Here is a 27,342-nt window from a genome sequence, read left to right as displayed (position 1 = left end):
ACTGCTGTCTTTTGTTGTCTGGCGCTTGGCCTCTTTCTGTTGGGACGCAGCCCATCGCTTCCGTCCCCCTGGCTTTTGTGTTCAGGTTTCCCCTCCTGGCCTCACAGTTGTCAAAACAAAACCCGTGGCAGGGCACCAAAAGGCACCTCATTGCTGAATGTGACTCACGTTTTCTACAGGTTACCTTTTTCTGGCTGCCAGTTGTAAGGCTTTCTCGTTTACAAGACAAAGGAAGAAGTTGGGGGTGGGGGGGGGCGGCGCGAGGAAGGAGAGGAAAACAAAACTTGTGCATAAGCAAACCGTCCCCAAACCTCCATGGAGAACAATATTACTACGAAAGATTGTACAAGGTTGGAATTGCACCGGCTGGAGTTTTATGTTTGGCTTTAGTCGAGAAAACATTTCTTTATGTCTTAAATTTGTTTTCTTAAAGTGGCTTCATAGTGTTCCGTCATATGTAATAATTCACTTAAGTCTTCCCCTACTGGTGGATATTTGGGTTATTTTCCACTCCTATTTTAGGTCTGTCACGAACAAGGGAGGCTCTTTTGTACATTTTTCTTGTGCCAGTGTATGAATTATTTTCTTAAATACAAGTTTAGTGAAATTGTCATTTTACCTAAAATATTTTGGTTAGCTTTCTTTTCTTGTTACTCCAAATTAAATTGAAAGTCACTTAACCTAATATTAGAAACAAAATTATAGGTAGAGTTATGCCTTGTTCTGGATTGGATTGTGAATGTCCCCCATATGCTAAAGGCCTGGTCACCAGCCTATGAGGTTTGTTGGGAGGTCAAATGTATCATCAAAGAGTTTTTCAAATGTAAGAAGAGATCAAATAAAAAACTGGGCTCCGAAAAAAAAGTATTAATTTATAAATAAACATGATTTAGACTTCACTTTACCAGTTTTGCAGTAGTTCTAATATGTTTTCAATTGGATCTCTTCAGTTTCTTGGCAATAATTATACCAGCACGTTTGCAGTGCATATGTGACAATGAGCCATATATATATATATATATATATATATATATATATATATCATATAAATACATATTTATATAAGTATGAATATAAATACATAAATATATAAAATAAATATATTTTATACAAATATTTATATTTTATACAAAATATATATTTAATATATATTAAAATAATTTTTTTTAAAATAAGAAAATCCTTTTATATCCCACTTTGAATTCCTATCTGAAATTATTGTCAATCCTGTTTTCTTTCTGTGTGGCTTTGTATTGTTCAGAACCAAATTTCTTGCTACTGTGGTTCATTTGGTCATTTAGTTTGAAGTATTTTTGTAAACAGTTGATTATAATTTGTCTTAAAACTCTAATTTGAGAACCTTAGTTTTTAAATAAGACCATTTTAAAAATGTTTATTTGTTGGCATAGCAGCAATGACTTTATTTTGTGGATCTTTATTTACTTGATGTCAGTCTTAATGCATGTACTCTTTTTTCTTTTATATTTTTTCCTGTTTTGGAAGTAAACTGTGCTATTTTAAAAGTCTCTCAGTGTTTTAATACTCCCTTAAAATAAATGCTCAGTTAATACTTGTTTCAGCATCAAAGTACAGAATAAAACAAAATTTTTTTTTTAAATTCTTGTCCTTTCCACCCCTTTTCCTCTTTGTGAAGTAGTTTAGAAATTCTATATTTCCTTGCCTCCAAATGTTCAGGGTCTGGTTAATATGACCTGAAGTTATCTAATCAGATCATTGTTATTAAATTATACTTAACAGTATACATCATTTCTTCCGAGAAATATTTTTTGACAAAGTTAAATTATTCCAAGTACAGTTCATTGGAGATTTTATTTTCTGAACGTTTACATATTTGAAATCTTTTTTTTTTCTTTTTGTCTTCACAAAACTCGTCTAGGTATAAAATTCCAATGATTCACAATCTTTGCTCAAGATTCTATGCCTTCTTCCCCATTTATTTATCTTTTGGTAAACCAAACTCATTTTTATTCTTTTGCAAAAAACTAAATTTTTGTTGTTTTGTTTGTGCCATCCTGGATTATTAGAATTTACTTTGTATCCTGTAATTCGGAATGTGTCCCATGAATTTGAATCTAATTGTACCCATCATTTTAGTTCCACACCGTTCTGATTTTTGAAATTGATTTTTATTTTCTGCCTTCTATCTTTTTTCTTTCTTAAATAGAAAAGAAAAGCCCCTCTCCCAACTTCTGGCAGTGCTGCCTGAATTTGCCTTCATGTTTCTTTCCCAGTTTCTGGCTTGTTACAGTTCTTTAGACACTCCCTCCACCAGCCTTTTACTTGTAAAAGTAAAGTAAGTGAATTTCTTACTTGCCTTCTATGGTTTGGGTCTAGAATGTTCAGCAGCTCATTCCCTTCTATCTTCAAAAAAAATTTACAAAGTAAACTCTGCTAACCAGGAGGCACAAACAACACAACAAAAATTTAGTTATTTGCAAAAGAATAAAAATGAGTTTGGTTTACGAAAAGATAAATCCACTGGCCATCAGTAGGACCCATCGGATGAAGACATGCATAAGGCTGAGGGCATTGGATGCCCAGTACCTTCCCAGCTCCGCTCAGCATCAAGTAGGGTGATCTGTCTGGAGGTGGGATCTTCTGTGTCTACAGCTCTCACAACTATGAAAAAGCAGACTGATTAGAATAAAACATAAGGAGCTGGGTTGTAGCTCAGCGGTGGAGTGCTCGCCTAGCACGTGTGAGGCACTGGGTTCGATCCTCATCACCACATAAAAATAAAATAAAGATATTGTACTCACCTAAAACTAAAAAAAATTAATAAAACATAAATAGCCAGCTATAAGCTACAGACCTGCATGCATACTGGTAAGGGTTCTTCCTATCTTTGTTCTACTGCTTTGAAGAAATTATACCTCCCAGGATGCTAGATGTGATCGTTGGTTCCCTCTCCTCTGACCACTGTTTTCTTGGGCTTGCAGTAACTGAATGAATACAGCAAGACAAACAGAAGGAAACAGTATTCCTGACCACTTAAAAAAGCAGTTCAGACAAAAAGTTGATCTCATGCAAGTAGAAAGGTGGTTACCAGAGGCTGGGGAGAGGTTGGCCAAGGGGGACTAAGTCATGGTCAGACAGGAGCAAGAAGCTCTGCTGCGCCATGCATAGTAGGGTGGCCACAGATAACAATGATGTATAATGTCCATTTCAAAAAGCTAGACGAAAGGAGTTTGACTGTTTTCCCCACAAAGAAATGATAAATGATAAATGTTTGAGGAGACAGAGATTCTTACCCTGACTTGCATCTATTGAACATCACCTGGCAGCTCAGAAATAGGTACAACTTTTGTGTATCAGATAAAGTGAAAAAACGATTTTAAAAAAGATAGCATGGGATCAGTAGAGTTAGGACACGTATGGAAACTCCCCCAATTAAAATGATGCTGGGACCTTAACCTCAACCACTGGGAGGTCTCTTCCAGGTGAGGAGAATGGCCGGCTTCCACAACCTAAATTTTTGTTTCCCAAATTTACTTTCAACCTGGGGGTTGCTTCATTTGTTTACACTCAACAGACATTAATCTCAGCAAGCTTCTCTGTCACCTGGTGTCGATGTCCTTTCCTGTTCATTCCCACTGCTGAGACCAAGCCCTCTGAGAGCCACAGGGAAGACTCCAAGGACTAACCTATAGATACAACTCTGCAGCACAAAAACCACCACCTTGCTGGAACCCCAAAATCCAATGTCAGAACCTCAGTAGCACCCGTTCCTCAGGATGCAGAAGTGGGCATGGGTCTGTTTCCAGGTGGGCGTTAAAACTCCATCTCCCATGGCTTTATAGTTAGGGGATTCCTCCCAATTTCTGCCAATATGTTGGACATGTGCCACTTTTGTGGGGGACAGGGGTTTTCATCTGTCTTCACTGGAATTGGGAGCAGCCGCACCAGGGCCGCCCACCACACACACAGCCTTACAGTGGAGTCAGTGAAGTATCTCCCAGCTCCGTCTCACGCAGCTCTCCGACAGCTCACTCCCTTCTACCTTCAACATGGTTTTTGTCATTACTGTCATTTTGTTTTGCTTGTCACATCACCTTCTTTGGGTTCCCGTTCTGCCCTCAATTTATTTCTCTAACCAAACCCTGGGCACACTTCTTTTTTTTTTTTTTTTTTTTGTGCTGGGGATTGAACCNTTTTTTTTTTTTTTTTTTTTTTTTTTTAGAGAGAGGGAGAGAGAGAGAGAGAGAGAGAGAGAGAGAATTTTAATATTTATTTTTTATTCATCGGCGGACACAACATCTTTGTTTTGTATGTGGTGCTGGGGATCGAACCCGGGCCGCATGCATGCCAGGCGAGCGCGCTGCCACTTGAGCCACATCCCCAGCATGGGCACACTTCTTAAAGGGTCATTGCTCCCCAGGATTTTGTCCATTTCTTTATTTAACTTCCCATGTGAGAGCCCAGACTCCTGTGGCCTCAACAAGACCATGTGCCAATGACTCCTGACCCCATTCCCTCACATCCAGACCCTGAGTTACAGTGCTCTTGTGACAAATGGCTTTCTCCAGGCTTCCACCGGAAAGTCCCACAAGCACAGCACAAACTCACCTGCTCTCTAGTCCCTACCTCAGTGGCCACCACCAGTCACTCAAGCCAGAAGCCTGGCAGCCACCAGACTCCCAACCTTCCTCACCTAGAGCACTCTGTCCACACGGCCTGGCACTCCCACCCTGCTCCAGTATTTCCAAAAGCATCTCTCCTCTTTATCCCACACTCCCTACCTAGGGTCAGACCCTCAAACTGAATTGTCCCAGTTAGGCCACATTTACTGGCGTACAGCCTAGAAGGTGCTCTGGGATCTGGGGATATTAACTCCAGGAGATGGATTTGGTCTGGCTCTATGAAGGATCACTCATGGGGCTTTGATAAGCTTCCTGCATCTGTCTCACATGGTGGTTGGCTGGAAGCAAGGATTAAAATAGAACATACTTGGAATGCCTCTTGAGTAAACTGGAGGTCCACACAGCAGGTGGTCATGGAAGAGCAGCCTTTGCCAACAGTGGAGTTCAGGGGAGGAAGCAGAAGAGCCCTGGATTGGTTGAGCCCAGTGTGTGCCATGCCCTGTGGGGGGCGCTGTTCACATGCCTCCCTCCTTCCTCAGGCTCCATGCTGCTGCTGTTCAGGGAGCAGCAAGGGACAGACTTCCTTCCCTAGAACAGGGTTGAATGGAGTCTGGCTACCCTGGCCCTCCAACTCATTTCCATGTGCCTCTGTGTTCCTCCCTGGTCTACCGTGTTCCCAGACTGTCTGTTCTCTGCACTACATTATGCAAATCCCAGCCAGCCAGTATCCATAGAAACCAAATCTCCCATCTTCCCCAGCCTGCTCCCTGGCAAAGGAAACCCACCGGAGCAACACCCACAAACAAGGACAAACAACACCCCAGAGCAGGAAGGCTTCCCTTGCCATCAGACTCAGTCCTTACTGACCTGTCTTCCCACCCTTTGGTTACTGTTGGAAGGAGAAGGTGGGACAGGCCGGGGCACAAAGTTCTGTTCTTTCTGAAATCCTGAAGGGAATATTAATAAGCTCAGCTTCTCCCATCACTAACGACTGTCTTTGTCCAATCCAAATCACTATCATTAAGATCACCTTCACTGGGCATGAGTCAGTATTTGACATCATCTTCATGCATACAGCTACATGAACCATTTTGGAACATGACAACACAATTTCATTGTGCATGATACGATGACTAATTTTATGATTTGTAAAGATCTGCTCCTCTCTAGAATCTTCTGCTATGCCCAAAACATTATGACTCTTTTTCTCCAGGCTCAAAATATGAGGCAAAGCCTCTGGTACCACACCCAGATTCTTGAAGACTGTAGGCAGCTGTCTTCTCTTCTTTGGGACACATAGCTCTTGCCAATGACACGGGTGGACCTGGGGAAAAACATGCAAGTGTCCAAGTTGCCCTGTTTACAGAAGTTCAATGCTCTACCAAAGCTTCGCAGCTATGTGAGGACCAGGGCCAGGTGTAACGATAGTGAACTCAGCTGTCAATATTTGTCCAACTTCCAGAGTTGTACACACGTGCTCCCTTAAAGTCTATAACCACCTTAAGAGACAGGAACTCTTAGGTCTTTTCCACATGATGACACCAAGAAGCAGAGGGGTTGTCTCCCCCCAGGGTCACAGTGGTGGTCAGTTTGAACTCTGGGCGTCCAACACCATATCCAGCCTTTTAGCCAATGGACACCTTTGGGAGGATAGAGATTTTAAAAAAACTACGTTGAAGTCTTAGGTTTAAGGTTTCCATTTAGCTTTTCTCCTCTTGGTTTTAGACACCAATTATAATGCAATATTTAAACAAAAACCAAAATCCACCAATTGAACTGAGTGCATGAAAACATCCCAGACAAACCTCCCCCTTGAGAAGGTAAAACTATTTTAATAACATGCTTGGAGTTTTCTCCTCATGCTGGGTTGCTTACAGATACAGTATGGGACAATCTGCATTTTAATTATAGTGTGCTGGGAAGGGAGGGGCAGAATACTCTTGTAGACTATGTGCCATACACAGAATCTCTCTGTAAAGATGAAAAACAGATAGGAGGGACTGCCTACTAGGAGAGCTGAATGTGCAGAGGTGTGAGATTGTTCTAGTACATTTTGTACCTTTGGGTTTATTGCCATGTAAACAGATTATCAAACATACACAAGCACACATGTACGTGCACACACACCACACACACACACGCACACACACACACACACACAAATTAAAGGCAAATTACTGCTTGCCTTTTTTTGTAAGTGCATTCCAGGTCTGTATGTTTAACTCTGAAACCTATTTTTCTTGGTTACTACAACTACTTTTCCATGTTATTGAAACTTTTTCACAAATGTTAAGTTGTATAGACATACTCTTGTCAAAAATCTGAAGGAAAGTAAGCATTCCCAACATAACTTCCACATCTCAGCTTCTCACTTTTCTTTGGGATTCATCGTGATTGTGAATCATAATTTCAACATGCAGGACGTCCCACTTGCTGAAGAATTAGCCAACAGTAATAAGCCTATACTAGGTTTAGGGTGGAATACTCGGCATTTTTCCAAAGTCTGCCTCACTGGATCCCTGAGAAGCCTGAGGCAGGTACTGTCACCCTCTTTCTACTTGCAGCAGATGTCCAAAAGCCTCAGGTAGTTTCTCCATCGCAGGGTTGGAATCTGGGTCCAGGATCCTGACCCTTGTTCCTTACCAAATGCTGCCAGTTGTTTTGTGGAGTAGTTGAGGACAGCTTGCCTGACCTGCAGGTCATACCTCTAAAAGGTTGCATGTTGATTAGTGACAGAGATATGTTCTGAGATGTGCACTCTTCAGCCACTTTGTCACTGTGAACACTGAGTGTGCTTACCAAACCTCGATGGCACAGCCTACTGCACATCTGGGCTGTGTGGTACAGCCCCCGCTCCAAGGCTGCAAACCTGTGTGCACGCTATTGCAGTGGCACTGCCGGCCACCGTGACACAGTACATATCTAAACACAGAGAAGGCACAGAAAGATGCTAATCAGAATTTTTCAGCCCCATTATTATCTTGCTCCTACTTTGTATTTATGACCCATCATTGACATGATGCATCCACACAAGAACCACCTACTGTGGCCTGGGACATCCCTGGACCTAGGATAGCAAAGGTGATAATGATGTAGTCCCTACACTTAAGCAGAGAAGATAGTCGGGTGCCTTCCAGCAGGAGGGGCAACACGCAATAGCAGCCCAGGAACCCTGGGCAGGATCTATAACAACAGAAGCAAAGTGGGCAGAAGCCTACTGGGGAGAGTTCTGTTAATATCTAAGGTATTGGGAACACTCCTGCCGGGCACCATCACTAACCATGGGGCTCACCAGACTGCCACTGTTTTGATAGTTAACCAACAACAATCCCATTCTGCCAAAACTTCACCCTTCAGAAGCAAGAAGGAAGAAAATGGCTATTACACACTGAGTTATGACCAAGTGATCACTGGTGCCAATGAGCAAGTTCAAGGAGCCAGAGGGGACTCTCCTGCTATTTGCCTTGGCACTCACAAGTCTGCTCCCCGGGCTCCCATCTAAAGGGCACACAATTAGGGGTTAGGGAAGATCTGCAGATGAGGACATAAGCCCAGGTAGGTAAGAAGTGTGCCTGAGACATCAGCACACAGGTGGTGCAGCAAATATAACCAGAACAGTCCGAGTAACCAACAGCAGGTCACTATGATACAAATGGCCCTGTGAGTACCAGGCAGCGTGTGTGACAGCCTGGTGTGCCTGGAGCCATGTGAGATGGAGCCAGGACACCCAGTAGAACACAGTCCAGCCACAGTGAGCTCCGAAAGCTGCATTGCAGAAATGCACATGAGCAGGTCAGGAGTGGGGGCCACTCTGGGTGGCCACTGGAGACCAAAGGATGGTGCATCTGGTGGCAGCACATAGATGGATTCAAAAGGAGAATAAGACAGGCAGTGTACAGGGGGCTGCTGCCTCCAGGGTGGATGCCAGAATGAGGAGTAAGAGGTACAGGTGGGAGAGTATTCAAGGAAGACCCTTGGAGAGGGGCTCGCTGCCAACAGGATAGCCACCTTACCATGAGCATATCCAGAACCAAGGCCAGATGGTCTTAAGGGCAGTGTCAAAAGTAGGATTCCTAAGATCTGTAAGCAACCGGAAAAAAAAAAAAAAACAGACTGGACAATATCCAAATTAAAAAACTGGGGGTTTCAAAGGATGTCACCAAGAACGTGAATGGACACACCTAAAATGAAGAGGAAAGTTTATAAGTTCTATATCTGACAAAGGGACTAGTCTCTAGAATATATAGAGAACCCTTACGACTCAACAAAAAGACAACACAGCTAAAAATGGGGAAAGGCTCTGAAGACAGTTCCCCCAAACAGATATACAAATGGCCAATAAGCACATGAAAAAGCTACTCGGTATCAGCATCAAGGAAATACAAATCAAAGCCAAAGCCATACCACTTCACCGTCACAGGAGGGCTAAGTCAGAACACAGATCACAGTGCTGACAAGGGTGCTGTGCACCCGGAATCTGCACACACTGCTGGTGGGAGTCAAAGGCTGCATCGGAAAGCAGCTTGCCGGTTCCTCAAAAGGTTAAGAAGAGTCACCATAAGACACAGCATGTCTATGCCTAGGTGGACACCAAAGAGAAAGAGAGACAGATCCACAGAAAAATCTGTACACAGATGTTCCCAGCAGCACTACCCAAAACCAACAAAACGTGGAAACAGGCCAAATACCCATCAATTGGCGAACAATAAAACACAGTACATCATTTCATACAATGGAATATTACAATAAGAATACATACTACAACATGGAAAAACTCTGGCTTACAAAAACACCGAAAGAAATAATGTCAAAAGAAAAAGCACATCATTTTTATTTCTTTGAAAAGGAGGCCTAGGCTATCCAAATTATCCTATATCTTAAAAAAAAAAAAAAAAAACCTCGTAATAGCTTGGGTGAAAATAGTTTTAAACATTTATTCTAACCAACAAGTCAGGCTGATCATACAGAATCTGTACTTGACAGGTTAAACCCCAGCAGAGCACACACACTCACAACTGCTTGGGTCCCAAAGTGCATAGAGTTTTTTTTTTGGGGGGGTGGGGTGGGGTGGGGGGGGGCCTGAGAATCTGACACAAGTGAGCTCATTTGCCAACTGCCAAGCTGGCCCCAGTGGCATGTCACACCTGGTCCCTCCCCACTAGTTACACAACCAATGTGCATAACACACTTATAACCAGGACTCCTAATCGCTGTTTAGAACATCAGCTGTTATGAAGTGGGGAATCCAGGCTGGAACGTGCCCCTAACTATAACACGGTACCCACGGGACAGTATCTCCTTCCATGTTGCCAGCTCCCAGGACACAGTGAGCTGGAAATTAGAAAGCATTTGCAGGCATGAGAAAGGAAAGGTGGAGGTTTACAGTGGAGAGGAGAAACAGGATGGAACTCAACAGGGAGCAAGCCGGCTGAGGTCAGTGACACGCAGCAGTGAGGACGAGGGACACTGCCTTCCTTCCCACTGCACAGCACCTGTCTTCCGAACGGCCTCCCTTGGATCACACCCTTCCTTTCTTCCTAACTGGAGAGGGCACCTCTTCCCTTCCTTTCTCATACTTTCACCAGAGGAACTCACCCCACAGAATTATAGAAGGACATGGTCTTCTAGTCCCACTGTCTATTGTACAGATGAGGAAAGTGAGGCCCAGTGAGGGAACAGGTGCACAGCATGATTTTAAGTTTGTTAAGTGCTCAGGAGCTCTTGGTTCAGAGAAGATTAGCTCTAGATGTACAACCAGATAAACTGGAGTTGAAGGATAGGGATGGGCAGCTTTGCCTCCTACCTTACAGGACCCCCAGGAAGATCTGTGCAAGTTTTAAATTAGTAACATAAAGCAGTAGCTAAGCTGAGCCCTGCACTGTTGGTTATTTGCTGAATTCCCGATGTTCCGGTACTGGAGTGACTGCAGCTCCTAAGCTAGCCAATCCCTAGACAGCCAACGGGCCTGAAGGCTGCCTGTCCCGTGAGTCCAGCCAACCTAGACCATGGAATCTCACCACTTCCTGTAGCAGGCTCTCTGCCAAGTCAACATCTCCTGTCCTAATCATCCTAAGGCAGGTGCAAGAAACGAGGAGCTGTCCTCACACGCCAGAACCCACCCACTGCAACTACTCAAGACTGGTGAGCGTCCACCTGGTCTATGCTGCCCCACCCATTCCTTCCCAGGAAAACCACAACACAGGCTTTGCCAGCACCTTCCCCTCTTTCCCTTTGCATCTTGACTGACCCTAGTGCTTTCCTGTGTGGCTCCATGTGGCATGGCTGGGAAATGAGTGACAGACTCTTTCCAACAGCAGTCATCTCCTGATTAGTTGGTTTAACCATACCTGGAAAATAATAAAACCTACATTTTAAAACAGGCCTGTTCTAGAAGTAAACATTTTCTCCAGAAATTCTCAAATGAGGACTTAAAAATTCACACCCTGGGTAGAGCCTGGACCCAGTGAGGTACTTCCTGGATGGCTTTTAACTGAGCAGAGAAGGGACCAAAAATAAAGACGAGGCATAGGGCCTAGAGTCACAGAAAAAGGCAAGACGGAATGGCAGAGGATGCTGACACCTCAAAAGGTAGTGGGCAGAGGTGCTGAGGCCGGGGGTGGGCTTCAGGAAGAGGCAGGAATCAAGCAAGCCCACGGCACAGCATCCAGCAGGCCTGGGCCAGTTCAGATGTCCAGCTCTTCCTTTATAGTGATGCGCAAGGGGCAGATGCTCAAGGGCTCAGGGGGCCCATCACCCCGCGCACCCCCAAGGTAAAAGTAGGGCCGCACCTCCCCGAAGCGTGCATGGAAGGTGTATAGGTGGCAGTTATGTTCAGCATCATAGAAGGACAGCTCGCCCTCTTCGCACTCCAGCTCCACACGTAGGCGGCGCGGGATGGCCAGGACCAGGGGCGAGGTGGCCGGGTCCGAGGTCACACAGTGGTCTCCCTCCACACCCTGCGTGCGGCACACGTACCAGAAGCCAGAGCGTGTGTCATGGTAGCAGCTGTGTGAGTGGCCTTCTGCACCTGTATCTGGCTGCACCCGCACCACACCCACCCGCCAGCTCTGCAGGTCACCCAGGGCCACCTCCCAAGCATGGGAGCCCTGAGAGAAGGTGCAGGAGCCCAGCAGGCAGGGTGCTGAGGAGAAGCGCTCTGGGTTTTCCACCTGCACGCGGTAGCCATGGTTGGTGACGCTGGTGAGGTCATCAGACACCGAGAGCCAGCCTGCTGCAGTGTTGGGATCGAAGCTGAAGGGCACTGAGGGCAGAAGGGGGGCAGTCAGCAAACCTGATCCTCTCCCACCTGCCACACCAGGTGGTGTCCCCAGGGCCCCAAAATGACCACCTCAGTTCTAGTTGCCCTGGGTTGATGGGAATCATGGGTTCAAATGTATCCGCCAAAAGGTATGTGGAAATCCTAGCCCCCACCCAGTGGCCCAGAATGTGCCTTTATTTGGAAATGGGCGTTACTATAAATACAGTCAAGACGAAGTCAGACTGGAGCAGGGTGGAACTTGAACCCACCTTGACTGTGCCCTTATAAAAAGGGGAATGGAGACAACACATGAGGGGAAAAGCCATGTGGCAGAGGGTGAGGTGCTGCAGCTGCAGGCCAAGGGCAGCCAGGCCTGCCAGCCAACACCAGAAGGTAGAAGAGACACAGAGGGTCCCTGCCTCAGGTTTCAGAGGACCACAGCCCTGCTGTCACCTGAGCATGAGCATCTAGCCTTCACAACCATGAGAGAATGGGTTTCTGTCATTTAAGGCACCCTGTGTGTGGTCCTTTGGTGACCTTGGACGGAGAAGGCCTTTCATTATACACGTTACAGTTCTGAATAGAGGAAGTATTTCTCTTTCTGAAGAGGACAGAGGGTCAGGGCCTGTATAGGAAGGTGGTCTGCCAGGAGGGGCTGCAGCCATCAGGCAGGAGGGAGATGACCAGGGTCAAGGGCCTGCTGGGAGGCCAGTGGAGAGAATGGGCAGAGCCTGGCAGAGTGGAGCTTGGCAGCTCTGAGCTAGCATGAAGTACTTTCCCTGGGCGCGAACACCTCCCTGAACCCCCTTACCAGATTTGATGGAACTGATCATCTTCTTCCACACGCGGTACTGCAGGGAGTCCAGGTACCGGCAGGGGTTGATGAGCATGCCGGGCTGGATGGGCTCCGGCTCCACGGTGCAGAAGAGCCTGTGGAAGGAGGACTGGGCATGGTGGGTGCAGTTGGGGCAAAGCACCTGGGCTGATCTGGGTTCACTGGAAATGGGCAACAGGCCTTGCTCCCTTGCCTCAGGCCTAGGTTTCCTGGTCGCCTTCCCCAAGACAAACCTGGATTGGTCCAGGAACCGACTGAGCTGCCACACCCTTCAGGATTCAGTAGGAGGGCTCATCCCGCCCCAGCTGGGAGAGATAGAAATAGGAGGTTCTCCAACACGGCTGCCATCCTTGTGGACAGAAATCACACTTACACATCTGCTTATGGGATGTGTAACAAATTGGAAGGGACCTTAACAGTGCTCTACTCCAACAAAACCAAGAGGTCTCAGTCCTTTGCTTGAGCACCTCTGATGACAGGGAACTCACTACTTCCCCTACTTCCCAAAGCCCTCTCTTTTATCTTTGGACAGCTCAGACAGGGACATAGTTCTTAATTATTCATCCCAGAGAACCCAAAGCCATCAAGGCACACGAGTGTGCAGGCCAAGGGCCTGTCCTGAAGCTCTCAGAGGGAGGAGGCTGGTCAAGAAAGATGTCTAAATGTTAGAAGGCCACTGAGAAGCATGAGTCGATGCAGGCTGCTCTCCCTCCCCTCACAGTGGCTGGAGACCCTCCATGCCAGCCAGAATCGAAGAGCCTCAAAGAAAAGTCTCTCCATCTGGCAGTCCCCACCACTCCCTGCGGATCCCATCAGCTGGCTGTGTTACCTGCCTGGCCCTGGAGCCACTGGATTTTGCACCTTTGGTGTTTCTGCCTGCTCTTCCCCTCCCCTCCACCAGACTTGGCAACTTACCGGCGCTTTCGGCTCTTGTGTTTCTGAAAGACACAGACACAGACACAGAGAAAGCATAGTAAGTTTCTGACCTCAAGAGGAGCCATGCACCCCATGTTCATGGATCAGAAGACTTAATATTGTTAAGACATCCATTCTCCTCAAGCTGATCTAGGTATTCAGCAGAATTCCTTTCAAAATCCCAGGTACTTTCTTTGTAGAAACTGATTCTAAATTTCATATGGAAATTCAAGGAACCCCAAAGAGCCAAATAATCTTTAAAAAGAAGAGTAAAGTTGGAGGACTCACACTCCCCAATTTCACAGCTTATTATAGAGCAACAGTAGTCAAGACAGTGCAGGACTAACATGTGGGCAGACGGGGAGATCAATGGAAGGAACAGAACTGAAAGTCCAGAAGTAAACCCTCACATTCACTGTCAGCCAATTATCTATGAGGGCAGCAAAATCATTTAAGAGAGGAATGGTCTTTCCAACAAATTGTAAAAATTGTTAAAGTACACAATAACATGTCAAAGAATAAAGGTGGACCCTAACTTTATGCCATATTAAAAAAAATGACATAAAATACATCAAAAGCCTAAATATAGGCTGAGAAAGAACTTGTGCCTAGAACACAAAGAATTTTTACAACTGACAAAGAAACAACCTAATTAAAAAATGGATAAAAAAGTAGAATTGATACTTCTCCAAAGAAGATCTACAAATGACCAATAAGCACATGAAAAGATGCTAAATATCGTTAGCCATCATGAAATGCAAATCAAAATAATGAGATACCACTTCAAACTCAATGGGATGGCTACTTATAAAATATATATATAAAGAGTTGGCAAGGATGTAGAGAAAGTAGAATCATTATTCACCGCTGATGGGAATATAAAACAGTGCACTTGCCTTGCGAAAGAATCTGGCAGCTCTTCAAAGGGTCAGAGTTACCAAAGAAGCTAGCAACATCCAAGAGAAATGAAAACATGTGCATATAACTGGTACATTAGCTGGGTGTGGTGGCGTGTGCCTGTCATCCCAGTGACTTGGGAGGCTGAGACAGGATCACAAGTTCAAGGCCAGCCTCAGCAACTTAGACCTCAAGCAAGTCAGCCAGACTCTGTCTCAAAGATTGAAAAAAAAAAAAAAAAAAAACAAGCACTAGGGATGTAGCTCAGTGGTAAAAGCACCCTGGGTTCCACCCCCAGTACAAAACAAACCAAAACCCTGGTATATGAATGTTTATAGCCCATAGCCCCATTACCTACAAGAGCAAAAAGTAGAAACAACCCAAATAATCACAAATTGATGAACAAATAAAATGTAATATACAATGGAATAGTATCATTCGACCATAACAAGGAAAGAACTATTAGATGCTAAGACATGGATGAAGTTTCAAAATATGCTGAGTGAAAGAAACCAGTCACAAAAGATACATATTATATGACTCCATTTATGTGAAATGTGTAGAATAGGCAAATTAGGTAGACAAGAGAGATTGGTGGCTGAAAGGCACCAGGACAGGAGGGATAGGAGAGTGACAGCTAAAGGATTTGGAGCTTCTTTTGGGGTGGATGAAATGATCTGAAATATAGACTGTCATGATGGTTGCACAACTGTACAGGGCTGAAATCAATGAACTGTATGTTTTAAATAAGTGACAAGCTGGGTGTAGTGGTGTGGGGCTGTAGTTCCAATTATTCGGGAAGCAAGAAGATCACTCGAGCCCAGCAATTTGAAGCCAGCCAAAGCAAGAGTGAGATCCTATCTTTTAAAAAGCTAAATAACAACAACAAAAATGGGTGATTTACACAGTGCAGTATGTAAATTGTATCTCAATAAAGCTGTTATTTAGAAAAACAAAATCACAAACCAAAATCATTGGCAGGATGAAGATTTCCTTAGCAGAATCTTCAAGGAAAGAACCAATTTAAATCCATTGAGTGATTCTGTAATCAGTGCCCTCTGATGAAAAGGCATATCATGGCTTGACATGAGATGGTCAACCCACAAAGGTCCTCCCCAGGATGGGACACACTGCTGGAACACAGTATTTGCCACCCACCCCCACCCGCCATTCCAGAAGGTGAGCTGTCGGTGGTGAAGACGATAGTGTGTCGTCCTGATCATCCTGATTTACAAACCAGCCTTCAAGTTACAGAAACTTCTCTGCGGGGCCCAACGATGCAATCAACCAAAGTGAGAAAAAAATAAACTCAATGGCATTTGTTTTTTTAAGTGAGAATGGAATCATTCTTAAGAGAGAACAAGCCATATTTAAATATAAAAAAAATCTGATTTTGAAAGACCCGGTTTACTAGGGGTAGAGAGAGAAGAAACCAAGGATGGCACAAAAGCAAAGAGAACAGGGGGAGCGAGAGAGAGGGAGGGCAGGGGAGAGAAGAGGCTGGAAACGCCACCCCGTCACGCCTGTGGCCTCTGATTAGCAGCACACCGATGACATCCCTCAGGACCAAAGCCAGGAGGCCACAGGAAGACTGGCATGGCGGGGCTGGTGACCGTGGTTCTCTGGTCCCTGAACATCCGTCCCCATCACAGAACGCAGCGGCCGCGCTCCTCACCATGAGAAAAGAGATGTCGTCTTCCTTCAGTTCCATCTGCAGCCTCTCAATCTCGTGGGCCAGCACCTCCGTCTCTTCTGTGAGTTGCTTCATCTTCTCATCGGCCAGGAGCTGCTTCTGCCTGGTCTCCTGGGCCACAGCGTCCAGAACAGCCTGCTCCTCCACCCTCAGGAACTCACGGAGCTTGTCGAACTCCTGCCGGATGCGGCCTTCCAGCCACGCAGCCTCCACCTGCAGCAGAGAGCAGAGTCAGTGACTCAGACCTGGGGAGCCTCTGCTGTCCCCAAGCTGGTGACCTTCAGACTTTCAGAAAGAATCCTATGTAGAACCGCAGAGATGAAGCATCGACGCAAGACTTGACTAGCACAAATTTATAAGTTTAAATTTCAAATGGGAGGGCATAGAAGCTGTTTTGATAATTTTTTAGAAATCACTGGTCAAGCACGGTGGTGCACGCCTGCAATCCCAGTGATTTGGAACACTGAGGCAGGAGGGTTTCAAGTTCAAGACCAGCCTCAGCAACTCAGCAAGGCCCTAAGCAGCTTAGTGAGACCCTCTTTAAAAAAAAAAAAAAAAGAAATCACTGCTTATTGATGATAACCCTAGTCCTGTAACCTCCTCACACACAACAGTCTGTATCTCATTTGGGTTCTCAATAGCATGGAAAACCCTGTGTGACAGAAGTGAATTATTTCAAATAGCAACAATTTTTAAAACTTGTTTGCCTTCAAATTTTTGCCCTTAAATATGTCTGATCCAGAGGGTTTACTAAAACAGTGGGAAATATTTAACACTCAACCATAAAAATGTGGACATTCTAAATCATAATCACAAAAAATATTAAGAAAATGAGACCCAAACCATACAAATACTCAGAGAAAAAGCAAAGAAATACTTCTTGCCTGAGAATAAGAAAGAAATTGCTTAGCATAATATGAAACAAAAAAGACTCAAACAATGAGATACATGAATGTACATAAAAGATAAGCTTTAAATGGCAAGACCTTATAAGCAGGGTTAAATACAAGCATGTAATTCCAAAATGATTACTGTATAAATGACCCCCCCCAAAAAAAAAAACCCTGAAAATAATTCATTGAAAAAGAAATGACAAACTGGGAAAAATGTTTGCAATGTATTCAACAAACTAGTATTAGTCTTAATATACAAAGCACTCCAAAAATCCAATGGGAGAAAAGACAAATATTCCAAGAACAAAAAAAGGATATGAATTGGCATTCACATCATTCACAGAAGAAATCTATACTGTGGAAAGATGGGCAAACGAGAACAGACCTCCTAGGAAGAATGGAATCTACTGATTCTTCTCACACAGGACAAGGAAGGATGGAGCAAAGAGGAAAACTCGGCAAGAGCCGAGGCAACTCCAGCCACTGTCACACTGGCAGGGACAGCCTCATGGTAAAGGGGTAAACGACAGAATGTATACTCAGTGACTTGGATTCAGAGAATTTACGGGAAAAGCACCCATCCAGCTAGAACTCTGGAGGCCTCAACCTGACCACCTTAAGAACCCTGGCCTCCACAAGAAGCCTAAGAGCTCTCTGCTGCCTGGCATGGAGAGATGGATGCACCCCCCCTTCCCCCCAGTCCAGCCCCACACCCACAAATGTAGGTATTCCTTTTTTTTTTTTAATTTTTTATTGTTGGTTGTTCAAAACATTACAAATTTCTTGATATATGATATTTCACACTTTGATTCAAGTGGGTTATGAACTCCCATTTTTACCCCCATATACAGATTGCAGAATCACATCAGTTACACATCCATTGATTTACATATTGCCATACTAGTGTCTGTTGTGTTCTGCTGCCTTTCCTATCCTCTACTATCCCCCCTCCCCTCCCCTCCCCTCCCCTCTTCTCTCTCTACCCCCTCTACTGTCATTCATTTCTCCCCCTTGTATTATTTTTCCCTTTCCCCTTACTTCCTCTTGTATGTACTTTTGTATAACCCTGAGGGTCTCCTTCCATTTCCATGCAATTTCCCCTTCTCTCTCCCTTTAAATGTAGGTATTCTGATCATGGAAATGTACAGGGAAGCATTCCCCTGGTGAGCAAACTCCTGGGGGGTAACAGGCACCTTGTTTCCCACCTTTAGAATGCCCTGCAATCTCTCTTAAATATAGCTAACATATATGCAATGTCTAGCTGGTATGGCAACGCCCTGAGAAGCCTCTGTGTTAGAGGCTCATCAAACCTCGACCTTGATTGCAGGCACATAGTTCCTTGGAATAAAAGAATTTATTTGCTAGATAACTACAATGTTTCACCAAGCTCTGCTGCTCCTGGAGCTGCCCGCCTAACAGTAACTTCAGACAATGGACTTTCTTGAGAACTGCACAAAGCTCCTACATTGCATACTATAACTGTAAAATTTAACTGCAGAATAAGCAACCTTACTGATACTCTAAACAATAATGTAGTTATGGTACTGATGACCAAACGTAACTTATTGGTATAAATAAACGTGGCCACTTGGACACCTTCCCTGCCTCTGCACCTCGTCTCTGTGTCTCCCTTTATTATTTGTTTACACACAAAGCCAGCCAAACAGCTTTGGCCATGACGACATGGGTTACAGGGCAGAAATGAAGCCTGATGACTCCATGACAGCACCAGAAGAACATCACAAACGGTGTCCTCCAGAAACGGCAGGCTGCAATCTCATTTGTGGACTGGAATCTCGGTCTGTACTCATGGCTCTGACCTAAGATGATCAAATGGTGTCACTCTGTCAACTCAGCTTCTTGGTCTCCAAAACATCACAAACGATGAATGGCCTTTCTCTGTGGGCACTCAGATGCATTACCTTATCTCAAAGTTTCACAAAAATCCTAGGAAGAGGGAATTTCTTTCTACAGGTGAGTGCATGAGTTTGGTGGGGGCCGAGGGATCTGCATGTAGACACAGGGTTGGATTTCCAAGGTCAGCCTGCAGCTTACTGCCCTGGCCTCTGTATTTCACAGCCCTGACTCCTGCTCTGCTCCTTCAGCTTCGGACAGGCTAGTTTCTGACTGTCTCGCTGACCCTGGCTCTGGTCTCTCACCTTCTGAGAGATGACTGCTTCTAGTAATTACCACCCAGCTGCACTCATCTCAGCCACAGCTGACACACCTGGTTCGGGCTGCTGGGCACTCCCCTGAAGTCCCTACAGTGCCTGAGTGGCCAAGGACTGGGCTCAGGGAAGCCTCCTAATATCTAGCTATGGAACCAGCCACAAGCTCATTACTGGTCCCCTACAGGTGCCCAGAACTTCCAGACATTGGGAATGTGCTCACTTTCCTTATATTTTGATGACAGGGGACAAACTAGAAAACAACAAGATAATGAAGTGTCTTGAAGAAAATGAGGGAGACCTGAAGCAGGGTAAAAGGGAAGGGCTAGTCTGGGTAGCAGCAGGGAAAGCTTCCCAAGGGACGTGTAAGCTGAAATTTTAAAGGCATCTTTGACTATAGGGCCAGGGGAACAGCTTTAGCTCATTTAAGGGACAGAGAAGGCCACAGAAGTGGCAGAAGCACAGAGCACCAAGCCACAGAACAGCAGATGAACTTGGGGCAGGCAAGGGGCAGACGATAGCCTTGGCCATGGGAAGGAGTCTGGACCGCAGTCTGGGGCATGGAACTACACTAGGTGATTTTAAGCAGAGGAATGGCACAGCGATGTGCTTTTCCAAAAGACCACTGGAGTGCTCAGAGAGTGGAAAGAACAGAACAAAGAACAGAAAACCAAGAACAGAAGCAGGGAGCAGGCCAGGAAGGAGGCGCAGCAATGCAGGTGGAGTTCGATGGACATGTGTGGTTCAGAGACAGGGAACAGGGCTGTGGTGGAGTGGACACGGGCACTGAAAGGACACCAGGAATCACAAGAGCCCAGTCGGCGGGGGCCTGCACGGAGTGAATGGCGAAATGCAGCACACACTGAGGTTATTCTTAAATGACAGTGCAATGGCACGGGTGGCTTCTTAGGCCATGCCTGTGCTGCTGGCATGCCATGCCCAGGTCTTCAGTGAGGCAGTGTAGCCCAGTCAGCAGCTGAGAGCAAGGCTGTATGAGACTTCCAAGTCCACAGCTAGCCCATGGGCGGCATCAACAGAGCCAAGGCCAACCCTCCCCTGCTTCTCCCTGGCTGCACGCTGGGTCCAAGCACTCACCTGATTGTGCTTGGCGATGGCCTCGTAGGAGCGTCGCATGGCCCAGAAGGCCTTGGCTTTCTCCCGCAGTGTGTACTCCATGTTTCTACACTTGGCCTGATGTGGGGAATGAGAAGGAGGCAGGGAGGCAAGTTAGGACTGGAGGCCAGACAGGGAGGACAAACACGACATTTATAACTGGAATTCCACTTTGACAAGACCATGAAAACAGCATTTACTGAACCTGGTCCATGCCAAGCCCCTGGGGCACAGCTGAATGTTAGTCCTGATCTCAAATCATTTCTTTATAATGCTAAGGGCCTTCAGAAGTCCTGTAGCCCAGCTCCCTTGTCCTATGCCTGGTACAGGGAACAGGGCTGAGGAGGTAGAGGGGCCTGTTGACTCTCAAGCTGGCCATAATACAGCACAGAAGGGCATCCTGCTCAGCCTGGGACTGGTCCAGGCTGAGCTCTGAGTCCCTGAGCTGTGGGGATAAGACAGGCGGAGGGACCACAGTCTCCTTTTGAAATTTTCCAGACTGTACTGGTCTGAAGTCACTAACCTTAGGGGGTCTGACCCCCTCATTTCCCATCAAATGAAGTTATTTCCCATAAGGCCTTCTCTAAACACTCCCTCCAGACCCCTCCTTCTCCTGACATTCTCATATTGCTTAGATCATGTGACAGACTTTAATTGTCAAATTCAAATATTTATCTCTTCAGTAGTTTTTGTTTTTTAAATTTTAATTATTGCTTCTGAACTTTCTGGACTCCCTGAAGAACACTGTGAATTTTAGGTTGGATTCCTACATTTTCATCTACATTGTGAGAAACCTTTACATATATTTTCTTTTGGAAAAATAGTAAATATTCTAATAATAATAATCTAATATTACTAATATTAGATTAATTCTAATAAAAATAATAATGATTCTAATAATAGTACTGGTAAATTACCATCACCATTTATGGAGCATCATCTACATGTAGCAGGGACAGTGCTAATGACTTACTACCAGTTTCCTACCTGATAAGAGGGATATCACTATGGAGCTCATGGGTTGACAAATCAGTGCATGTCAAGGGCTGAGAAGCAGGCAGGCACACAGTATGTGCTGCAAGGTCTAGCTCTTAGTACCAATAAGTAACACTTGTGAGCCAAGAAATTTAATTCTCCTACCAGATGTTCCAGGTTTCTTAATGTACAGCATAAATGCTAAGATAACCTCATCTAGATCTCATCCTTATCCAACTCCAATTTGTTTTCCAGATCTTTCTTCCCCCTTGATATGCAGACTCATCACACAATAGGTGTTTACCATGGTGCCTACTGCTGGGACCTCTTCACTCAGGAGCCACAGTGGGCAATTGAGACTCCCTCTCTGCCGGGGGTGCAGGCTTAACAAGGAGGCAATGACCATCCTCTATTGCAACAAGGGATCTGCCAGGCTTGAATTGAAAGCTGAGGACCCAGAAAGTAGTGAATAGTTAGGAAAGGGTAGAAAGAACTAGAAGGGGAATGTCTTAGTCCATTTTCTGTTTGCAGTAATACAACAGCATAGGACAAGCTATTAGGAAACAGGCTGATTCTGGCTCAGAGTTCTGAGCTGAGACTTAGGGCCATGTCTGGTGATAGTCTTCCAGAATAGCTGAGTTCCAGTATGGGTGAGGGCATCACACAGTGGGAAACAGGAAGTGCATGTGAATCCTGTTTCTTCCTTTCTCATAAAGCCACCAGGATGGTGGGGGCTCTGACACTCCTATCTAATCCTACTCAAAGGCTCCACCTCTAAACACCAGTCACATTAAGTTTCTACCCTCTTAATACCTTGCAATGGGGATTAAATGTCAACCTGAATTTTTGGAGAGGAGAACCACATGCAAACCATGGTGGGGAGACCCCTGAATGTGGCTAAGAGTAACTGGAATCCCTCGGTTGACACTTCTCAGGCTGATTCTGAGAAGGTAGCCCCTGGCAGGGGACCAAGGCTTCGGGACCGACATCAAAGTCCAGAGGCATGTATAAGAAAGGGGTCCAGACAAGGCAGTTAGAGGCCTGGGCCTCGGAGAGAGTTTGGAGTGGGTCTGGTATTAAAAACACTAAATTTGAGTTCTGACCCGAGAATTTTACCATGTTTACCCCAAAGCTGCAAAAAGTGCATGAATTTTCCCAAGTTTCCATTTTCTCATTAGTAAATGTAACTATCTTCACAGTCCCCTGGAAGGGTCTGTGTCTGAGTATTTTGTGGATTTGCAAGTAGTCTAAGAGAATTCTGAGTTAGTGTTTTTGCTGAATGATGAACAAAACAAAACCCACCAAGATAAGCCCATCTTGAGTTACCTTATACACAGTGTGACACATGCTCTTGGTTCCTACAACATCAGCACCAGCATGTGTAAATGGCACTAGTCTGTATGAGTGTCATGGTCTTGGCCTAACGAGGGAAGAGCAGTACATTCAGCAGGTAGAGAGTGTATGGGTGCTGTAAGCTGGCCAACCATGTGCCATGTGCATCACCTGAGTTTGAGTTTCTGAGTTCTTCAAACAGGGAAGCTTTTGACTCCTGAATCAAGCCAGCACTTGGAACACAGTAAAGAGAATCAATCAAAAGGATCTCTGCCAAGAGTAAAGATTTAGTTTCAGCAAAATAAAATCTTATAATTAATATTTTAACTGGAATTGTATAGATCCTAATTTTGCTTGGACTTAATCTGGCAACTTCCTTTGGTTTATTGCATATCTGTGATATAGGCAAGAGCAATTTATATGTTTTGTGCTTGTGTGTACCTACATGGTAACATATTTAAGCCACACTGTTGGAACACTTTTTCCTTTAAGAGCAGGCACGTTGTTCAGGTTTGAGAAACACTGCGCTCCAGGACTTCCTAAGGTCCCCCAAGCACTTGTATTCTTTCCAGAGCTCTGTTTAAACATTTCCGTTATATTCCAAAATTTCCTAAGTCCTTCTGGTCATATCTCACACCAGGCAAACTCTTTAACATGTCCTTGGATGCCCTGTGGGATCTGTCCCAAACTTCTTCATTCCTCATGCAGAATGTCCTTCGGTCACTGCAGGCCCCACCCAATGCCCCCACTACTGCTACTGGCCTTCCCTTACTCCTCTGGGCCTTCAGGTCTTGTGAAATCAGATCTTCAGAGGTTTCTTCCCATGACTCAACAGACGAGAAAAGCAGGCCTTCCTCTTAGAATGTCCCATCCTTCACTGAAACTTCAATTATTAGTGAGAGTATTCAACTGTGCCTGTCAACTTCATCCAGGCAGGGTCTCTAGGACTGGACTGTATTCTGCTGGACTCACTGTGCCCAGCACATTGCAGGTGTTCAACCTATCTGCTCTCCGCACATTGACAATGATCAACAGCCACCCAGATGCCTGCTTATCCAAACACAGTTGGCTGCCCACAGCTCTGGGATCAGAGCACCAGCAGCACTGATAGAAGGCTCTCTCAAAGCCCATGACCAGAGCAGGGACCAAACTAGGCCCAGGGGAAGTCTAGCTACTAGCTCTGTGACTTTGGCAGTTACTTAAACTGAGACTGTCTTTATACTGTACCTCATTACACTGTAAGGTAGGGATAACGCTACTACCTACAGCAAGCTGAAATGCTCCACAATCCTGCAAAGCCCAAGTTCTAATCACTACAACCATGAATGTTACGGCAAAAGGGATTCTGAAGATGACGGAATTAAGGATCTTGATACGGGGAGATTTCTTTGGATCATCTGAGTGGGTCCACTGTAATCACGAGGGCCTTATGAGAGAGGTGGTAGTCAGCCAAGGAAGGCAATAAGATAACTGAAGCAGAAGTCAGAGTCATGCTCCCTAAAGATGGAGAAGACAAGGAAACATGTTCTCCCCTGAAACCTCCATAAGGAATGCAGCTGTGCAGACAGCTTGAATTTGGGCCTTCTGACCTCTAGAACTACAATCAACTTATGCTGTTTTAAACCACTGTGTTCGTGCCAGTTTACTGTGTCAATGATAGAAAACTAACACACCCACCCTTGTTGAACGTTTGTGAGCATTACATTTGCTAACATGCACATGCTTAAGAGAATCTAACATATAGCAAGTACTCAACAAGTATCCACCCTCATGATTTTTAGTTTTGCTTCATCCTTAGATGGTGGCCAAAGTGAACTTTTTTCTAAAACACACTATCTCATCACAACCCCCCCCCCATCTGAGAATCCCACAGGGCTCCCCACAGCCAGCAGGGCTTTTGACCTAGCTCCTTCTCACATGGCAGTGGAATGGGAGGGGGGATCCCATACTGCTCCCCCCAGAACCACCACGCATGTCCAACCATGCAGAACCATGTCTTGTCTACTAACTCCTGACTTCCCCCTCTAAAACATGAACTTCATAAGATAAGGGGCTATCTCAGGGACCTGAGCACCCAGAACAGGTTCTGGCACACAGGAGGCCCTCAGCTCACGTTTGTCTGGTAAATGAATGAGTCGCATCCTGAGTCAGGCGGCCAGGCTCTGCTTGCACTGTCCTCAGCTGCCCTGGACTAGACCATTCCCTGCCTCTCAGGCATCACCCTGAGGGCCCACTGGCCTGACACAAGGCTCCATCTGCATCTCCATCCCGTTGTAACCACTGAAATTCTCTAGGTGCCTGGAAAGTCAGGTTTCCCCACTTCCAGACCCTTCCAGACACTACTGTCTCTGCCACATACCTTCCCTCACTCCTTCCTCTGGCTAATAGCTCCACAGCTATTGGAACTCTCCGCGTTAAGATGCTAAAAGAATGATAGAGAATCAACCAGTGGGCCTGAGCCACGGGCCTCTCCCCGCAGTTACACAAACTTTGGGATCGGCTGAGGACGGTGACTGAGCTGCGGAAACCTTAAGGCTCTACATCCCTTGCCAGGTCCTGGGCTCCTCTCCCACTTCTAAACTGAGGGTTCGTGGGCGTTACCCACACTGGTGCAGCTCAGAGGGACCTGGCCACCGCCGCTCAGAAAGGGGCGGGGCTGTCTGGAGAAGGTCGCTGACCCTGTCTACCACTTCCTGTTTGCACTCTCTGACCCATCCTGGGCCGGCCTTGAAGAAGGCAGACCCAACAGATAACCACATTCGCGGTGGGGGTCTTGAGGAAGCCCCGGAGCTGGAGCGGGGAGCCCGGGAGGCCTGAGCACGCGCAGCGCTAGCAGGCTGGAGGGCGGAGCCCGGGTGCAGGGATGCGGTCCAGCCCCGGCCACTACGAGTGCGCTGGATCACTGGGCGCTCACCGCCACTCTTACCCGAAAGTCGTGGGCAGTGTCCTTCACTGGCTGCATGCGATGTCCCCGGTGGCGGGGGTCGGCCTGGCATGAGCAGCAGAGCAGCTCCTTGTCCTCGAGGCAGAAGAGACTCAACTGGCCGCGGTNCCCGGGGGACGCGGCGGGCCCGGGCTCCATGACCCATGAGCTGCGGGATCCCGCACCCGTAACTTTGGCTTGCGTCCCTCCCACTAGGCAAGTCGCCGACCGCCGGGCGGTAGGCGGTGCCCAACCCCTTCCTCTCGCGGCGGTGAGCGGCGGCGGCGCTGGCCAATCGCGAGTGGCGTGCTTGGCTGGTTCCGCCCCACTTCCTGTTTGCGCGAGAAGGCGGGAAGAGCGGGTGGGCTGCGGAGCTGGTTGTCGCCGCCCTCTGCCGACGGGCGCGTCCCCCAGCCGCGCTGCGCTGCGCACCCTGGTGTCACTGGACGCCTGCGTCCTTATTGAAGTGGGAAATGAAGTCTAGGAACCCCTTCCTTAACCGAGTCCTGGAAACCTCTGGCCCGCGACATGGGAGACACCCGGGATCCTGACTTGGTTCCGAAGTCGTGGCTGGGTCTTAAAGCAGCTTCCGGTGGGCTCGCGCTTAGAGTGGCGGTGCCTTCGTAAAGGCCTGTCACTCAAGCCATCGTCCATCACTTCTTTTTGGCCAGTCTTCTGGCCTGGAGGCAGCAGCGAGGAAAGCGGGTGGTGGGAAGGCCTCTGAGAAGACGCGGTTCTTGCCCCGGGGTTGAATGAGTCTAGTGTTTCAGGATGTGTCTGCTTGTGAGGAAAATGACTGTAACTTACCTCGTCCCTATGAAGTGTGAGGCTGAAAGTGAGGTAAGTGTGGAGCATGCTCCTGACATCAGGCAGGTCTCCATTAAAGCAAAGGAATAAAGGACTTCTTTGAACCAGAATCCAAGCTGAATTCCTGCCGGGTTTGCCGGGCTGAGCCCCTCCGATTCCCCTTTCCTGCATCAGTGTGATTATTTTGCAGCTTTCACGTGTAGGATACAGTTCACATGCGGTGCTTCTATTCCTGGTTTCTGCTGAGAAAGGACTCTTGGTGTTGGGCGCCTGTGTCTTGAGAGCAGAGGCACTGTCTGAATTTTTCAAGGATGTTTCTAAGGTGAACAACTTTGGAAGGCAGAAATAATTTCTCGTCCAGACAAAGTTCTGGCAGAAGTAGTCCCCATTATAGATTCCAGTTTCCTAAATTTGGGAATTTCTCTTCTGTAATGCAACCTACTGGGGCCCTTATCACAAAGACTTGTGGGAATTGAGGCTCAGGAAATTGGCCCAGTAACAACGCTGACTACATTCTTACTGCTGTTAAGAATTGTCCTTTATCTCTGACCCAGTGGACTCATATCTCCTACCAGCGTTCATGAAACTGTAGCAAGCTAACTTCTTGCAAGTAGGATAAAATTTCTAACCCTTTACAGTTCTAGATAATTTTCTTCCAAATTTTTTCAGAATAGCCCTTTCCTCATAGGGAATGCACATCACTAATTTTCATTGCCTTCAGTATTTCTTATATGGGATCTATATTCACCTTGGGAGCTTTGTATATGGAGATTCCCAGACCCCATTTCATCCTTCTTACCTGTCTTGGCCAGGAATCTGCATTTTCATGTGATCACCATGTAATTCTCAAGCACACTAAAGTTTGAGAGTCATTGTTCTAGATCTTCTCACCCAACAAGTTGTCAGGTGTCCAGTGATGGTTAGTGGTTCAA

The 27,342-nt window shown here is 46.2% G+C and overlaps 1 protein-coding gene across 6 annotated transcripts; it reads right to left on the bottom strand.

Annotated features, from left to right (window-relative positions):
• Positions 1-4,272: 4,272 nt before the first annotated feature.
• On the bottom strand, positions 4,273-25,910 carry Trim35 (tripartite motif containing 35). Of its 6 annotated transcripts, none has more exons than XR_007347019.1 (8): positions 25,607-25,908; positions 20,356-20,451; positions 16,182-16,412; positions 13,610-13,632; positions 12,671-12,789; positions 11,390-11,862; positions 10,849-10,948; positions 4,273-5,925 (listed from the first exon to the last, which is right to left on the bottom strand). XR_007347019.1 is itself a non-coding variant. In XM_048801544.1 (7 exons), the coding sequence occupies exons 1-7, from the start codon at positions 25,760-25,762 to the stop codon at positions 11,285-11,287; spliced, it is 990 nt and encodes a 329-aa protein (XP_048657501.1). In that variant the 5' UTR covers positions 25,763-25,910; the 3' UTR covers positions 6,283-11,284. The 6 variants fall into 6 exon arrangements, 4 of the variants coding, with proteins under 4 accessions (XP_048657501.1, XP_048657500.1, XP_015354859.1 ...); XR_007347018.1 differs by lacking the exon at positions 4,273-5,925 and adding an exon at positions 6,283-9,932; XM_048801544.1 differs by lacking the exon at positions 4,273-5,925 and having other exon boundaries at positions 6,283-11,557; positions 11,771-11,862; positions 25,607-25,910.
• Between the last annotated feature and the right edge of the window lie 1,432 nt (positions 25,911-27,342).

The sequence above is a fragment of the Marmota marmota genome, unplaced genomic scaffold (genome assembly GCF_001458135.2).
Source record: "Marmota marmota marmota unplaced genomic scaffold, marMar, whole genome shotgun sequence".
Classification (NCBI taxonomy): Eukaryota; Metazoa; Chordata; class Mammalia; order Rodentia; family Sciuridae; genus Marmota; species Marmota marmota.
The sequence above is the reverse complement of the archived record's forward strand: the minus strand, read 5'-3'. Positions and strand labels throughout refer to the sequence as shown.